The sequence below is a fragment of the Gossypium hirsutum genome, chromosome A13 (genome assembly GCF_007990345.1).
Source record: "Gossypium hirsutum isolate 1008001.06 chromosome A13, Gossypium_hirsutum_v2.1, whole genome shotgun sequence".
Lineage (NCBI taxonomy): Eukaryota > Viridiplantae > Streptophyta > Magnoliopsida > Malvales > Malvaceae > Gossypium > Gossypium hirsutum.
In genome coordinates this window covers 14,906,484-14,923,795 of record NC_053436.1, presented here as the reverse complement: position 1 = coordinate 14,923,795, position 17,312 = coordinate 14,906,484, and the positions used below count along the sequence as shown (strand labels likewise).

Genomic DNA, 17,312 nt, shown 5'->3' with positions numbered 1-17,312 from the left:
GAGCATATTAACATAACATACGAGATAACATGTTATAATAATAGGTAAATAAAAGCACAACAGCATAAATATCATACACTAATTAACATATAAGAAATAAAACATGATAAATTTTAAAAAAGAAAAATATACATAAAACGCGATATATATTTAAGAAGAATAGGTAAAACCCATAAACATGTAATTCAACATATATTTAAACATATAAATGATGCATGATATACAATTTTGACACATATATATATATAGAAAAAAAATATGCATTTGAAAATAAATTATAAAAGTCTAAGATATTACATAACATATAAAATACCTAACATAGCAATAATATATTAATTCTAAAGTAAAAGCAAATATTGTATAATAATAAAAACATAAGTTTTAAAAATATATGTATAATATAAACAATTGATAAATAGAATGAGCCTATATAAAAAAAATGTGATATTTAATAACATATTTAAAATATAATATATATTAAAAATATATTTATAAGAATAATAATTATATAAAAATATAAAATATATTGGTATATAAAATATCAAATGTGTAAAAGAATTTATATTTATAATAAAATAACTATAATATATATATAAGTATAAGTTTAGAATAATATGAAGTAAGTAATTAATGATGAAATATACGTAATATATAAATTATAATATTATAATATCTTCAAAATGTGTAATAATAGAATATGAGTAAAGTAATTATTAACATATAAATAAAGATACGTATATAATACAAGTTAAAACCTTTAATGATAATAATATATAGATAAAAAATATATAAAGGTATAAAATATAAAATAATTATAATTTATAATATGAAATAATATATTGTTAAAATGTAAAATAATATAATAGTATAAAGATATATAAACATTATGTGATAAAAATATACTATAATAAATAATAAGTAATGATATATGTTAAAATATATATTAATATAATAATAGAAAGATATGAAGTAATATAATATAATAAAATATAAGTAAATAATTATAAGATATATAATAGGTATATTCATATTAAAATATAATAGTATATGTATAAAGTTAAAAATAAATAGATTATAAATAGATTAAAAGGGATAAAAGGGACTAAATTGAACATAAATAAAAGTCAGTGGCTAATTTAATAAGAAAATAACTGAGATCAGACCTAATTGAAACGGCCATTAAAACCCTAGGGACTCATCGGGAAATTTTCCCTTGTCCCTAAACGGCATCGTTTTAAATCCAGGACTTAAAATAGTTACTACAAGGACTAAATTAAAACTGAAACAAAATATCAGGGCTAAATCATAAGTAAAACAAAACAAAATTGTAAACATAAAAAAGGTGGAGGGACTAATTGGGTAATTAACCCAATTCTCAAAAACACGCGGATCCTTCCCGGGTAATCGGGTCAACGCGCGGATCCTGGGGCCTTAAAACGTCGTCGTTTTAAGCTTATCAGACTAAGCTAAAATGGGACCGTTTTGAAAGGGCTATATAAGCCAAACTTTAAGCTTAAAAATCATTTTTACACCGGTCTTTAAAAAAAAGGCCTAAAACGCTCTGCAGAGGGGAAGAGAGAGGTCCCCGGCTCTGGCCTCCGGCTACAGTGCAATGCTTGCACACGCGCCTCACGCGCCACTGTACGCGTGTCTAAAGGTTCAAAACCTTCGTCCTTCCACAGGTAACCTCTTTTCTTTTAAACGTTACTGTTTTTTTAAAAACAAGAACGATTCATAAATTCGTAAAAGAGAAAAGAAAATAAAGTATGGAAAATAATCACCTTCTGAAATATTATTGCAAATGTTTAGTGTACAATGCTTTTTGTGGTGTGTTTTTCTCTATTTCTCTGTGTATTAGCGTGTCATTTTACAGATTTGAGAAAAGGCTTTATAGCCTTGATTTACTGCCTATTTTGGAAAGAAATCGAAAGATTTCTTTCCAAACTCTGTTCTAATCTATTTACTGCAATCTTGCTTTGATTTCTTTCCTTTTCTTGCAGGTGACCGCGAGAATCTCGATGATTCAAGGGCTGCTGGCGTTAATGGAGGCCTGAAGTCTAGTGGTGAGGATTCGTGGTGACGGTGAGGCGCTGATTACGGAGGTAGAGCCTTGAATGGTGGCCTCGATTCGGGAGTTGGACAGACCTCCCTGAACCTTCTAGAATCAGTGGCGGCTCGAGAAGAAGGAGAGCTAGGGTTTCTAACCCTATCTGAAAGTCATTTGGGCCCCTACTATTTGGGCCTTCGGGTTTGGGTCTGCTGTAGGTTAAGTTTGGGTTTGTAAGTTATTTGGGTTAAGGTTGTAACTGGTATAGGGTAATAGGTCTAAGGTATTTGGGCTTAACGGGCCTTGGCTGTAAATGGACTGTGGACTGTTAAATAAATAAATATTTATTTATTTATCTATTTTCTTTTGCTTTATTCAAGCTCGGTCAAGTTTGGGCTACTACAAACATCTTTTTTTATAATTAGAAACATTTTGACCAAAAGAAAAAGAAATTGTGTTTAGGGGCAAATGAAGTTGATTTGATACTTAAATAATCTAGCTTTGTCATGCTACTAAATATGGTTTTAAGGGTTAAAAAGTTATTAAAATTTAAAAAAAATAATTAAATTCCTATTTTCTTTTGTACTTAATTAGGTACTTGAACTTTTAAAATGTATCAAAAAGATCTTTAATTTTTTAAAAAAGAAGCAATTAAGCCCCTACTTTTATTAAAAATTAGAAAAAAGTTTTAAAAAATTAAAATCAATAAAAGCTATAAATATTATTAAATTTTAATAAAACATTTCAAATATTAAAAATTAGAAAAAATATAAAAATAGTAAAAAATATAAAATTTTATAACAATCGTAAAAAATTATAAAAATATAGAAATATAAAAAAATTATAAAATTTTATAAAGTACTAAATGTAAAGAAATATAAATTTCTAAAGAAAATTTTATAAAAATTATCGTACCAAAAGGAGCATTTTACAATTTTTCTATAACTTTTATTGATTTTATTTTTTATCATTTTTTGCCACATGTCACGCTGTGTTGCGACATGTAATGAATTTAATTGAAAAAAACTAGGGGACATTAATTTTTTATGGTTTTTATAAATTTTATAAAAAAAATTCTAATTTTTAATAAATTTTATTTTTTTATATTTTTATTGAAATTTAATAAATTTAATTATTTATTTTTATATTTTTAAAAAAAATTAATAAGATCAGGGGCTTAATTGTTTTTTTTGAAAAATTTTAAAGATCTTTTTGATGCATTTTGAAAGTTTAAGTACCCAATTAATTGGAAAAAAAATAGGGGCTTAATTGCTTTTTTTTTGAAGAAATTTAAATGTCTTTTTTATTTATTTTAAAAATTTAAGTGCTCAATTGAATGAAAAACAGAAGAAGGATGAGCTTAATTGTTTATTATTATTATTATTTAAATTTGATAACTTTTTACACTCTAAAGCCAAACGTAATAAATTAAAACTTTCCTTTCAATCAAAGTCCCTTCGATTTCTCTAATTTCTTAATTCCTTTAGATTAATTTATTTTTTGTCAATTTTAAAAGTGAGCAATTAAGTAAAATTAATCATGATACTAATGTCTTTCACCAATTGCACATAATTTTGATTAGTATGATAATAAATCTAGTATTTAATATTTATATATTTTGTCATTTTGGCCTTAATTCTAAAAATTTTAACAAATTCAACCTCAACATTTACATAAATGTTGTGGGATAAATTTGTTAAATTAAGACCAAATTGACATAATGTGTAAATTTTGAGGACTAAATTTATTATATCAATCAAAACCAAGTACAATTAATGAAAAATATTAATGTCGTGATTAATTATCTTTAGTTGCTCACTTTTTTGGTAGAGATTAAATTACTCTGTTTTTTCTGAATGAACCAATTTGTTTCAATTTCGAAATTGAAAAAAACCAGAGAAGTCTTTTTACCATTAATGCATCATGTATATTTATTTCTTTCTACAAAACATATCTTCCCCGTTGCTTAATATATTTTCCATCCATACATTTCATTTGAGGCTTAAATCTTAATACTAAATCCGCCTTAAATTTCGTAACTTTTCTCAACTTGAGCTGGAGTTTTTTTATCACATTGGCTCTTAAGGTTGACATTTGTTACACAAATTAATCTCTATGATTAACACTTAATTTTTAAACAATTGGGTGAAATGGCTAAATTAATTAATCTCTATGATTAACACTTAATTTTTAAACAATTGGGTGAAATGGCTAAATTAAGATATAATACCTAGACAAATAGGGGAATATCACATGTTTTCGTCTTTAATTATTCTAAAAAAAAAACTTAAAATTTCAAATACATATTCAAAAAATTAAACAAATTTAAAAAATATATACGAAAGTATACCAAATTATGGTATATTTTTAAAAATTTTGATATTAACTTATAACTGAGTGAATTGATAAATATTTTTTCCGAAGCGAAGAGCATACTCATATTTAGATAGTAAATGTACATTTCAAAAGACTTCAATCGGTACATGTAAAAAATAGGCCAATTTAGCAGCTTTTTGTTCAATTTCGCGCGAAGTCAAATTCTCATCAGTATGAGTCAAGGGAACGGTCCACTGGCCTCTAATTTCCATATAAAGGACACGACGAGCGTAAATACCCTCTTTAACTTCTATCCTGATGGACTGAATAACTTTCATAAGGAATCGTAGAAAGATGCGACAATTTTGTTCTAGGAAAACCCCAACGAAAAATATATAGTATTCCCTCTTTTCTATCGAATCAATCATAACCACTGCCTACATTCCAAAAAATCGTGCACCACAAATAGGAACTAATAAAGAGGCCTACGATCCTATAGAAAGACATCACGATTCCTTGTGGAAAAAAAACTATTTGCTGAGATGGAAATAAAGATATCAAATTCCTACTAAGATAACTAGAAGTTTCAACAAATAAAAACCTTAATGAACCAAGAAAAAGAATAAAGGCCTAGCAAAAATTACTTGTTTTTCGAGATCCCACTATAAATTCTATCCATATAGATTATGATCGCCAACTTATACATACTAGATCTAGTTGCATTTTATTGAAATTGAGAGAATAACAAAAAAAAATTGACTTTACTTTTTTTGTTTCTGAAGTAACTCTCATCAACTAGTACTATTTTGATATGAACTTTTAGAAGGAATTTATCAAATTACTTTGATCTAAAATTATCCTCTTTATATTATCTCCTATATGGATCTACTAGATATATAGACTTTAATTTCATACATCCGTTTGGTATCGATCCACTTGCTATAATTCATTTAACCCTATACCATGTTTACATATGCATAAGAGGGACTTTTTCATTTATGTTTGGTTAGAGAAGCCAGATGTTATACAATATTCTACTAAATAAGTATCCATGACATCTAAGTCTTAAAAAAAATAAAAATAAAAGGGGTAAGATTTGATCTTTGACCCATCGAATCTAAAAAACCTTGGTTTTTTGAACATGTGTTTAGTTAGAAATATCTCTTATAAGATTGGGCCATGTGATGGCGGACTAAATATAGGATTATCGATTGGGCAAGATCCAAATAGTATTATTTTATTGGGTATTACATTAGAAAACATGGTCAAGAACAGTTTCTGCTTCAATGGCGGAGGCAGGAACAAGGAAGAGAAAAATGGTGGACAGAAGCAGAACCATAACATCAGCTGATAACAAGAAAGCAACAGCAGTGGCAAAGTGGCCTTCTCTTAAATCCAAACCCGATCTCCACATTACCCGCCTTCAAGACAATGATCTCTTCACCGTACGTTTCTCTTGAATTTCGCTTTCTTTTTTTTTCTTTAAAAATAAAATTATCTCCTTTTTTCTAGTGCCTTATATAGGTAGTGAAATTCTAGGACTATTCTAAAAACAACCCTTTAATATTACCTTTCCATCAGCTCTAGTGTTACCCAGAAACATTATAAAAGTTGTAGTACTTTGCCTAATTGGGTATTGTTCTAATTGTGCAATTAGTCATAATATTACAAACTTTTGTAATTGGTTAATGTGGAAATTACACTTGCTAACAGTATGATTTGTATGTTTATAAAGCATTAAAGTTTTTTCTCTTGAATTCAGGTTCATATAAGTTACTCTCCAATGGATAATGATCTTGTTGAAATTCGTGGATGGTATTGATTCTTTCAGGTGCAGAATTTCTTCACATCTGCAGAGTCAAAGGCATTTATTAAGACTGCTGAGTTAATTGGTTTTGAGCACCAAGGAAGTCTTGGTCCAACTAAAGGTGAAGCATACCGAGACAATGATCGGTTATCTGTTTATGATCCTAAACTTGCTGATACTATATGGCAGTCTGGACTTAGCCTATTATTCTCTGATATTAAGATTAGGGGGAAGGTTGCGGTTGGGTTGAATCCCAATATTAGATTTTACAGGTACCTTTATTTTCCCCCCATTAAACCCATGTTTACTTTTATCTGAGTAAATGTAACTTTGGTTGGACTATAAAAGGTTATGATGTGTGTATTGAAGGCTGAATAATATGCTTTGTAGTGTATATTGAAGCCTGAACTTTGATTTTCACTTTATTCAATTAATATTCTACTTCAGGTATAAGGTTGGCCAGCGCTTTGGACGGCATTTTGATGGAAGTGTTGATCTTGGAGAGGAAAAGCGCACCCATTATACTTTATTAATATATTTAATCGGTGGTCCCGAAACGGAAGGCAAAAGTGACTTGAGCAACCTGAAGGATTCTGCATCAGAGCCTCTAGTTGGAGGAGAAACTGTCTTCTATGATTCATGGAACGAAATTGTAGCAGAGGCAAATTTCTTCCCTTTCATGTTACTTTTGTCTTTTTGAGTTCCTATTGGATTAGGTATATGGCTCGGTATGGGATACCCTTTATTTATGTAATATTAACTCTGTAGGTTGCTCCCGCTGAAGGAATGGCTCTCCTACACATTCATGGTGACAAATGTATGCTGCATGAAGCTCGAAATGTCTCCAAGGGTATCAAGTATGTTTTCAGATCAGATGTAGTTTTTGCTTGTGGGCTGTAGTTTTCAAATTGAGAAGGTTCGTGAGTTTTCCTCTAAAATTATACAGCAGCCGTAGCAATGCCTAACTGATACATGTATGATCAATATTGTTAAGGTGTGCACCTAGGCTGTAGTGCTAGAAAACAAAAGCACCACCCTTCCAGATGAGGTACATTTGGTCATGTGTATGCATGGTGCACCAAGGGGCACTTTTTCTAAGAAAAAAAGGCCCATTTGGTTGAAGTTATCTTTAATATATATTTCATGCTATATATATATTTCATAGTTTACCTTCTCTGCAGTTTTGACAATATTGTGTTACCAAAAGTGAGGGAGCATTCTTGCTTTATCACTTTCCCTTGCTTCGAGGATTAAATCTTCTTGGTTCTTTCTGGACTTGCATTTAAAGTTTGATTGCATCTTGTTCTGATTGAAATGCATCCTGGTATGGCAATGCCTGCCACCTTTTGAAACTGGATGACTCTTCCAACAAGCAAAGTGGACATCATTCATAACTACTTAGGGCAAGTTTAGGAATGCTTTTCAAAAGTTCTTTGGGACAAAAACATTCCTAAACAAACTGCTTTTTGAGAGAAAAAGTGCTTCTCCTAAGCCAAAATTAGCCCAAAAGCATTCTTTCCAGAAACTGATAATTTTAGCTTCTCCCAAAAGTGTTTTATTTTTTTTCTCAGAAGTACTTTTGAGAAGAATTCCTAAACTAGGCCTTAATCTTATATTGTTGAAATGATCAGGCTTAAAGCATATTTGAAATTCATTCTTCATGCCAATATTGCTGATGGGGGTTTGCTCTCACCTGTATTTGAAATTTATAGCTTGACAGACTAGTGACAAATTCACGACAAAAGCAACATTTAGAACTCAACTATTTACGGTGACAGACTTTAGTGACGGACTTCTGATGAAAATATCACCATTACCATCACAAAATTTTGATATTATTTCTCGTGATACTCTGTAACAGAAATTTTTGTTGCAAATAGTGTCGGCATTTTGCGACGGGATTGTGACAGTTTAATCGATTTAACTAATTTTTAAGAAATAACTTTATAAATCAAAAGTTACTAACTAAATATTCAAAAATAATTAGTCAATCAAGTCACGGGGAAAAGATTTGTGTTACTTTCAACTTCTTTGTTAAAACTAAGATTGAGAGTTAAAAGGATGGCAATTGAGATTGTGGATTCAAATACGCATGGATATTGAACTCATTTTTTCTTCTAGATTTTTGTGGATTCAAATAATATTTAAATTCTAGTTTTGGATTTATTATCCATTTGTTTTGGGATTTTTGTAGATTTTGATATTTTTGAAATGATTGGAAACTTTGGTTTTTTTTTCCGAATATCTGATGGTTAAAAGTATTTAATTTGGATTTGGGTTTGGATTTGGATAGTAATATTCATATAATTTTTGAATAATAAATAGATATAAATTTTTAGATAAATTTATAAATTTAAATTTGAATAATTTAAAAAATATGATTGATAATTTCAGAGGCTGAGAATCCCGTCCAATTTTTTTTTTCAAAGAAAAGGAAAATTCAAAAATAAATCATGTGCATATTCTGGCTAAATGCATGTACGCAGATCTTCCCTTTGATCCCCCACTCCGTCTAAAGTACCTAAAAACACTGAAAAAGCCAAAAAAAAAAAAAAGGGTTTGTATCTTCTTGGCTGCTATGGGAATTCTGAAAATAAAATAATTTTAAATTATAAATAAATATTCTATATCAGACATCATATGCTTTTTTTGTGGAATCCTGTTGGGAACTGAAAAATTGCCATTTGAATCCTCGGTCTTCTTTGCGTTGTTGATTGAGTCCCTCAAAGTCAATGAATAGGGAAATAAAAAGGGTAAACTAGTCAAACATAATTTGGTATGCAAAACTTCATTCTCATGCTTTCGATTTGGTTAAATTTTAATTTTGGTCCTCATACTATACTCAAAATTGAGATTTAGTCTCAGTATTTTAATTAGATATAATTTAATCCATTTATTTTATGATGTCATGATTTAATCTAAAAAATTAACATCGTTAACTATTCTGATTAAAATGGTGATGTGAATTTTTCTTTAAAAAATTAATATAAACTTTTTGCCCAGAATAATTAACGGGTTCCTTGCTCTTAATAAAAACATGTTTGTCTATACTCATATCTTAGCTTTGATTAGAGGTGATCATATGCTAAATCGGGTTCAACTAAAACTTAGGCTTTTTAAAAAAATTGTTCAAATGATTTGTTTTATTGTTAAAAGTTTTATTCAAATTTAATTATAAAATATATAAATTTTAATATAAAAGTATTTTTATTATTTTATAAACAGACAACCTAAAATTGAAAATTATAAACTTAAGCTCCGCCTAAAGGGAGTCAGCCTTAAGGGGAAAAAAACTAAAAACACTAACGGAAAATAAAGGGTTTGGATCTTCTTGCCTGCTAATGGAAATTTGAAAATAAAATAATAGAAAATATTAAAAAAAAGGTTCTATCCATAGACTTTTGGGGGGATCCGTTGAAAACTGAAAATTTGCCATTCGAATCCTCAGTCTTCTTTGTGTTCCTGATTGGGGTATGCAAAGTCAATGAATAACAAAAATGGTCAAAACTTCATTCATTCGTAGTTTTGTTTTGGTCAAATTATGGTTTTGGTCATTTTATTACATTCAAAGTGGGGGTTTAGTATTTATATTCTAAATTTTGACATAATTTGATCCGTTACTTTATAGTGTCATTAGTTAGTCTAAATACTGGTCTAAATTGAAAGCTTGTGCAATTTTTTTGAAGGGGTTGGATGAAAATTTTACTCTAAACAATGAGTTTGGACAAAAAATTAAGCCAATTTAAAATAAAATCCGTACTTGGGTTCCAACATTCAAGTCTGATCTAAGCTTGGCAAAAAAAAAAAAGAAGTTATTTATGTTTTAGAAATTTAATAAAATAATATATATATACAAGTAGTAAAAGGAAAAATATAAAATCTCTAAATATAAAATAAAAATAACATTTTTTAAAAATAATAATATGAGCATATTTAAATAAGCTTGAGTTAAATAAATGACATTGGTCAAAATTCGAGGCTTATATTACGGGTTGATCAAGCGCTTATGCATGATAAAGATAATAAATTAAAGTAGCCAATATTATCTCAATAGACATTCTGTTTTTGTTTCGGTAATAGTACATATCGATATCGATGTATTTTGATGTACTGTTTTGGATTTATTGACATTTTTTAAAATAATTTTATATTATATATTATGCAAATATACTTAAATTACATATATAAAACTTTATATACAAATATAATTTTTTTTATATTAATACAAATATAATTTTTAAAATCCTTAATTAAATTGAATAACTTTAACTAAATATTTTTATTTTAAAATATAATTTATATATATTATTTTAAATATAATTATAAAAAAGTACAAATAGTTAAGATAAAAAATTTATTTATTTTTAAATAGATAAAAAATGTAAACTACTTGATACCCGACTCAAGATCAGAACGATATGATCAGTACTAGAATGGTTTTGGCTACCATATATTATACACGGGCTCAGTTAAACCCGGCTAACCATGAATAACTCTAAAGTTTAGAGATTAAAATTTAAATTTAGTCATAATAAAGGGACCAAAATAAAATTTTGACATTTCAGAAGAATCAAAGGATGGAATAAAAGACTATTCATTCAAAATAAAGGTGCTTGAGACGTTTAACTGTTTAAGACAGAGTCCAAAATTAGATTTTGTTTTTCTCTTTCATAAATTGTGCTGTAAGATTTTGACCAAAACAACCTAAAGACATGTCGTAGACCCAGTCAACTTTTACTCGCGCGTGAATGTCACGTACCAATCATATAACTAAGAACTCCAGCGTTGCGGTGATTTTCAATCAAACTTGGACAAAGGTCAAACCTTTGAATGCTGGTTTCTTTTTACCCTTTACCGCCACCACTTGAAATTTTTATAGCACATGCTTTTTAAATTGGAATAAGTAATATTTAGTCCCTAAATTTGGTACTTTTGTCTATTTTAGTCCTTGGATATTATATTTTGGTACGCATTAATCTCGGAATTTGACAGCTTTTCATAAATTAATTTTTGAATTTGGATTTTGCTAATGTATGATGATGTACTAGTTTGAGATTGTACCACATACTTGAAAATTTTTATAAAATTTGAAAATTTGAAAATTTCTTTATAATTTTAATATATATATTTTATTTTTTAGATTATATATTTTAAAATTTTAAATGATGATATGACATAATCTCATAATATCACATCATCACTCTTGAATTGAATCCAAATTCATGGACCAATTTGAGAAAAGTTATCAAAATTCAGAACTAATGTACAAAAAGCCCTCAAATTATTGTTTAAATTTTAAATTAATTTTAAACTTCAAAATGTCCTAATTGATTCTTCAAAATATCATGACTTGTTTAAATCTCACATTATAAAAGAAAAGGAAAATGTCTTTCTATTAAATTTTAGTGACACTATCTATTCTTTTAACATGTTAGATTTAAATTATTCATACCATAGATATACATATATTTATAATCAAGGACAAATTTAATGGGACCAGGTAAAGGCCTTGGCCCCTCTCGGAAATTAATATTTAATTTAACCCTTTTAGTATAAAATTTCTAGCCTTGTCTTGAATAATTTATATTTTATCTCATCCCTTAACAAAAAATTTCTAACTTCATCCCCTTAACAAAAATTTATATTTTATCTCATCTGTTAACTGGCGTCCTCTAAAATTGATCCGAATAGGAAATTAATGCCTCAACTAATGACTAAATTAATAGAAAAGCCAAATTGATACAACACTAATACTTTAAGCTCTAAATTAGAACTTTATTAAATTTGGATTTATTTAAAATCGAGGTCATAGTTCGAGGATATAATGTGCTATTAACCCCAGAAAACTTTGAAGTAGTAAAAACAACAAAAGAAAACAAAAATGGGTTTTTTTTTATTACAAAGCTTTATGAAATAAACCATGAATGTTTGTAAGAAAAAGAAAAGTTCAGTTCTTTTTCAAAAAAAAAAAAAAGAGTAAAAGAAGGGAGAAAGAGTTAGCTGATTAAGCACTTAGTATCCGATGTTTCTAAGCAACTACATCTCAAAAATTAAGAGCAAAAATACAGAATAAGAAACCCACTAATTGTCAGTTCTTATGGATATGGTTTTAGTATTTAAATATATTTATCCACTTTAGCCATTTTCTTCTTTGTTTCTCTCCCTTTTCTTTTTGCCTTTCTTCAATTTTCATTTGAAACTGGTACTTTGATCTTCTCTACTTTTTTTTATATGAAAATTTATTGTTTTTGCTGGGTTTTGGACTTGGCTTAGTTTCTTTGATAGCTATGGCTTGATATTGTTTATGTATGTTTATGGGTTTTGTTTAGATTTCTGGTATCCGCATGAATTTTTGTGATTTTTTTTGAAGTTTCTAAATTTGGGTGATTGAATATTTACTTTTTCTTTTCTTTTCAGTTTTATATTTGAGAACATTGATTGTTTGACGGGCAATACATGCAGTGGATCTTTCAAGGGGAATCAATTTGAGGGCTACAAAAAAACTTGTTCCAACTCTGATTATACCAATTTGGCTCCACCCATTAGCCCCACAAAGACAGCTAACACCATGAGAAGAGCCATTGATCACCAAGCTTATTATGTTTTAGGTCATAAGACCCCTAATATCCTTGAGCTTTACACTTTAGGCCGTAAATTAGGACAGGGACAGTTTGGGGTTACTTACTTATGTACCGAGATTTCGACTGGGATTGAATATGCTTGTAAGTCCATATCGAAAAGGAAGTTGATTTGCAAGGAGGATGTGGAGGATGTTAGGAGGGAGATCCAAATTATGCACCATTTGGCTGGTCATAAGAATATCGTGACGATCAAAGGCGCGTACGAGGATCCTTTATTTGTGCATATCGTGATGGAGCTTTGCTCCGGAGGCGAACTGTTTGATAGAATTATCCAGAGGGGGCATTACACCGAGAGGAAGGCAGCTGAGTTGACTAAGATCATTGTTGGTGTTGTTGAGGCTTGCCATTCACTTGGGGTTATGCATAGAGATTTGAAGCCTGAGAATTTCTTGTTGGTTAACAAGGATGATGATTTCTCACTCAAGGCCATCGATTTTGGGCTCTCGGTGTTCTTTAAACCCGGTAACCACTCGAATGTTCTTAACTTTTACTGATTGTTAACCTCTAACATTGAAACTCAATGCATGCTACCTTAAAGCCAATTGATGGTTACCGGGAAGAACACGATTGTAATAGTTGAAGAGCTAACATTTGTTTCTTTATTGAGTTAATTTCAGCCCTTTAGTTTATAATGAAACCAATGTCATTTTGAAATTCAAGTCGTTTAACATAATGTGTGGTTTACTATTTTAGGCGAAGTCTTTACTGATGTTGTTGGAAGCCCATATTATGTTGCTCCTGAAGTACTCCTCAAATGTTATGGACCAGAAGCAGATGTATGGACTGCTGGAGTTATACTCTATATATTGCTAACTGGCGTGCCACCGTTTTGGGCAGGTATTTTTCGATACTTTTGGTTCTGCATTGGGATGGATTCTCAAGTAAATCTATGTATAATATACTTACAAACCATCCTCTGTTGTTTAGAAACACAACAAGGAATATTTGATGCTGTGTTGAAAGGATATGTTGACTTCGACTCCGACCCGTGGCCCCTAATATCTGATAGCGCAAAGGATCTAATCCAGAAGATGCTATGCTCTCAACCGTCAGAACGGCTGACTGCTCATGAAGTATTATGTATGTGATCTGATATTAACTCTCGGTTACTATCTGTTTGATGTTAATGAAGATAAAATTGTGTCATCATTTCTTTTCAAATTGTTTAGGTCATCCTTGGATTTGTGAAAATGGGGTTGCCCCGGATAAGGCACTGGACCCAGCAGTACTTTCTCGCCTCAAACAATTCTCAGCAATGAATAAATTAAAGAAGATGGCTTTACGGGTAAGATTCTCAAGATTTGCATGTAATATTAGGAAGAAACTATACTTGTAAATAGGATCATGTGTAATAAATCAGACGATGTCGTCTTCGAATCATTGAAGGGGTATTACCCCGTCAATACAGCAGAATCAAGCCGTTACATCACTATTTTTTGCTAAAGTATTTTTATGTCTCTGTCTGGATGCTCCTTGTACTTACTATGTTTAGAGTTCAGTCTTAATAACTACAGAAGTTCATGTTGGCCTGATCCTTTTGTGTTTTCAGGTAATAGCTGAAAGCCTCTCCGAGGAGGAGATTGCTGGCTTGCGAGAAATGTTTACGGCTATGGATACTGATAACAGTGGTGCAATCACATTTGATGAACTCAAAGCTGGTTTGCGAAGTTATGGTTCCACCTTGAAGGATACAGAGATACGGGACCTTATGGATGCCGTAAGTTTGTTTCCGGAGCAGATATCTAAATATTTGTTTCGTTTTCTAGTTCCGTTTGTACATTTCTTCTTCCTTGGTGAATGGTGTATTGTTGCTCGCTCCTTTGGTTTAAATGCCTGCTTATATGTTTTCATTAATTGGTGAGGGATGCAGCATTTGCATCCCCTCGAGATTCAATTTTAACAGAGAAGCATGGAGTAGCCTTATTTGTCCGACTGTAATATGAATAATTATAAATTTCAATGTTTGCCTTCACTTGCGTTTGCAGATAAATTTTTGCTTAATGATGTAGCCGTTGTGCTTATTATGTTATATTCATGTGGTAAATGTTAATTGCAAGTTTGCAAACCAATCATCTAATTTATATTTTATCTGTTCTCAGGCTGATGTCGACAATAGCGGGACCATTGATTATGGTGAATTTATAGCTGCAACCGTTCACCTCAATAAACTAGAACGCGAGGAACATCTCGTTGCAGCATTCCGATATTTTGATAAGGATAATAGTGGCTATATTACGGTTGATGAGCTTCAGCAAGCTTGTACTGAACATAACATGACCGATGTTTTACTTGAGGATATAATCCGAGAAGTCGATCAAGATAATGTAAGTCATTTTTTACCTTGATGTTCGGATCTTTATGGTTTTCTTATATGGTTGAGCATGTTCCTACTAAAAGATAATGTAGAGTTTTTGAGTACTTCACCGTCTCACTGTTTACAGTTCTTGAATTTCGTGTATGATTTTACATCAATGAGACCTTGTCAATTTACATTGGACAAAGCAGTGGGGTATTGGCAAGCAAGTTCTCGTTTGAATATTATTTTGCTTTTGGTTCGTTTGTTGATTAAGTTTCTAACTGTTTTGCAACATTTGCTTTATTTCAGGACGGAAGAATCGACTATGGTGAATTTGTTGCCATGATGCAAAAAGGCAATGCAGGAGTCGGTAGACGGACCATGAGAAACAGTTTGAATATGAGCATGAGAGATGTGCCGGCTGCTCTATAATTTCCAGTCATGCGCATCTTGTACAGGTGTTCTTCAACTGTCATTATATGCTCTTTCATGTCCCAAATATCTTCTGGGATAGTTCAAGCACAAGTAAAATAGATCACTTCTAGTCTAGCTTGTTTTGGTTATAAGGTGGATGAAATGAACTTTCTGACTTGCTTTTAACCCGAAAATTCAAACGGTCTGCAATGGTGTAATCGTAAAAACTCATGCAGTGGATTCACCGCCATCTAATTTACTCATTCAAATGGCTTAGAACTACTGTGATACTTTATAAGTTTCTCTGAAAAATCGAGAAAGCATTAGAAAACTTGATAATTTCAATGCACAACCAATGAACCATCGCCGGTTCTGCATCTAATTTGTATGGAAATGATAACGAATAGAAAAACTCCAAAGAATCAGTGTTGCATCATCGATAGAGGGATTTAGATATAGCTTAAGCATCACTGTTTTTCGATACTGAAAGACTAGCAATTAGACCATTTCTAATGTTCTAATTATATGATGCCATGGCAGATTGTACAGCAAATCCGGAAGATGGAATATCCACAACAAAGCTTTCTGGTTTCGGTTCTTCCTATGCCACCCCAGAATGTCACTGAAGAAATGGTTATGGAATGTTCTTTGTTTAGTGGGATGCTATTGGTTTATAATGCTATATGGCTAAATCATAAGCTTTTAAAAGACTCTATGAATACGTAGTGTTGCAGTTAAATTACCAGTACCCTTTTTAGGCATTTGCATGCTTTTCTCAAAATCTTCCTTTCCAAGGAAGCATAGTGTTCCCATTAGTTGAAATTATATTTTCATTCAAATGGATTGATTTTATCATATTCAAACATTAAGATTTTGAATATTAACATAATTCTAAATGATTTTAACAATCTTTAATGATAAAGAATCTAAAAAAATTAACATTAACTTGTTACAATGAAAATAAAAAATAATGAACTCTTTTATACCATACCTACAACATATTCAACAAATGTAATAATAATAAGGGTTAAATATAAAATTAATACCTGAATTTGTTTATTTCTCTCATAAAATTTTTTTCATTTGACTTTTCTCTCCAAAACTTTTTTGTCCTATAATTAATTTATTTTTATTTTTTCCACTTTTTTTTAATTTTACTTTTATTTACATTGTTTCTAAGTTCTGGGTTTATCTCTATTTTATGTTTCGAGTCTTGGGTTCATCTTCTTTTTTAGTTAACAAGTTTAATTTCTTTTTTCTCTTTTTTCAATTTCTGAGTAAATAAATTTTTTTCTGTTTGTAAGAACTAGAAAACAAAATGAAAATGAAGGGTGTTTGGTTGATTTTTGAAATTTCATATCAGTTTTATTTTTCCCTCTTAACTTTCTCTCTGCGAAATGATGAACTGTCTATGTCAAGTGTAAATAGAAAAAAAAGAAAAAGAAAATATTTTCCAACAAATGCAAAATACTCAGATTTTCCAACAGCTTAAGTTTCAGATAAAAGCAGTCGATTTGAAGAAAAGAATCGTTTAATCAAACCTAGATAAAAATCTTTTCATCTTCATCATCAAAGTCACTACAGATTGTAATTGTAAAAAAAGAAAAGAAAAAATACCCAAATTTAAAGAAATACTCTTCCTTTCAAAGAAACCCAAATCTTCTTTTTGTTCTTCATCATTAAATCAAGTTGAGCATTTAAAAATTTAAGCAAACCCAGATAAAAAACTTCTCATCTTCATCACCAAAGTCATTATAATTTTTGATTTTGTTTGAAATTTGTAGTAATTCA

At 30.0% G+C, this 17,312-nt stretch overlaps 2 protein-coding genes and 1 long non-coding RNA gene across 6 annotated transcripts; all 3 read left to right on the top strand.

Moving 5' to 3' along the window:
• The first annotated feature begins 1,538 nt into the window (after positions 1-1,538).
• LOC107894921 (uncharacterized) lies at positions 1,539-2,421 on the top strand. Its single transcript, XR_001683319.2, has 2 exons — positions 1,539-1,682; positions 2,001-2,421. It is a non-coding gene; the product is annotated as an uncharacterized lncRNA (long non-coding RNA).
• A 3,170-nt stretch (positions 2,422-5,591) lies between these two features.
• Positions 5,592-7,344, top strand: LOC107894005 (uncharacterized). The gene is made up of 4 exons (XM_016819175.2): positions 5,592-5,808; positions 6,195-6,442; positions 6,618-6,831; positions 6,939-7,344. The coding sequence occupies exons 1-4, from the start codon at positions 5,650-5,652 to the stop codon at positions 7,068-7,070; spliced, it is 753 nt and encodes a 250-aa protein (XP_016674664.1). The 5' UTR covers positions 5,592-5,649; the 3' UTR covers positions 7,071-7,344.
• A 4,721-nt stretch (positions 7,345-12,065) lies between these two features.
• On the top strand, positions 12,066-16,376 carry LOC107894006 (calcium-dependent protein kinase 4). Of its 4 annotated transcripts, none has more exons than XM_016819181.2 (9): positions 12,066-12,257; positions 12,633-13,273; positions 13,505-13,648; positions 13,739-13,891; positions 13,981-14,096; positions 14,361-14,528; positions 14,911-15,135; positions 15,417-15,565; positions 16,062-16,376. In XM_016819181.2, the coding sequence occupies exons 2-8, from the start codon at positions 12,739-12,741 to the stop codon at positions 15,537-15,539; spliced, it is 1,464 nt and encodes a 487-aa protein (XP_016674670.1). In that variant the 5' UTR covers positions 12,066-12,257; positions 12,633-12,738; the 3' UTR covers positions 15,540-15,565; positions 16,062-16,376. The 4 variants fall into 4 exon arrangements, with proteins under 4 accessions (XP_016674670.1, XP_016674667.1, XP_016674668.1 ...); XM_016819178.2 differs by having other exon boundaries at positions 12,068-12,257; positions 12,588-13,273; XM_016819179.2 differs by having other exon boundaries at positions 12,096-12,372.
• The last annotated feature ends 936 nt before the right edge of the window (positions 16,377-17,312 follow it).

Coding starts and splice junctions, on each gene's coding strand:
- LOC107894005 (XM_016819175.2), top strand. CDS start 5,650: ATGGCGGAGGCAGGAACAAGGAAGAGAAAAATGGTGGACAGAAGCAGA. Junction 5,809..6,194: donor AAGACAATGATCTCTTCACC/GTACGTTTCTCT, acceptor TGATTCTTTCAG/GTGCAGAATTTCTTCACATC. Junction 6,443..6,617: donor CCCAATATTAGATTTTACAG/GTACCTTTATTT, acceptor ATTCTACTTCAG/GTATAAGGTTGGCCAGCGCT.
- LOC107894006 (XM_016819181.2), top strand. CDS start 12,739: ATGAGAAGAGCCATTGATCACCAAGCTTATTATGTTTTAGGTCATAAG. Junction 13,274..13,504: donor CTCGGTGTTCTTTAAACCCG/GTAACCACTCGA, acceptor TTACTATTTTAG/GCGAAGTCTTTACTGATGTT. Junction 13,892..13,980: donor GACTGCTCATGAAGTATTAT/GTATGTGATCTG, acceptor CAAATTGTTTAG/GTCATCCTTGGATTTGTGAA.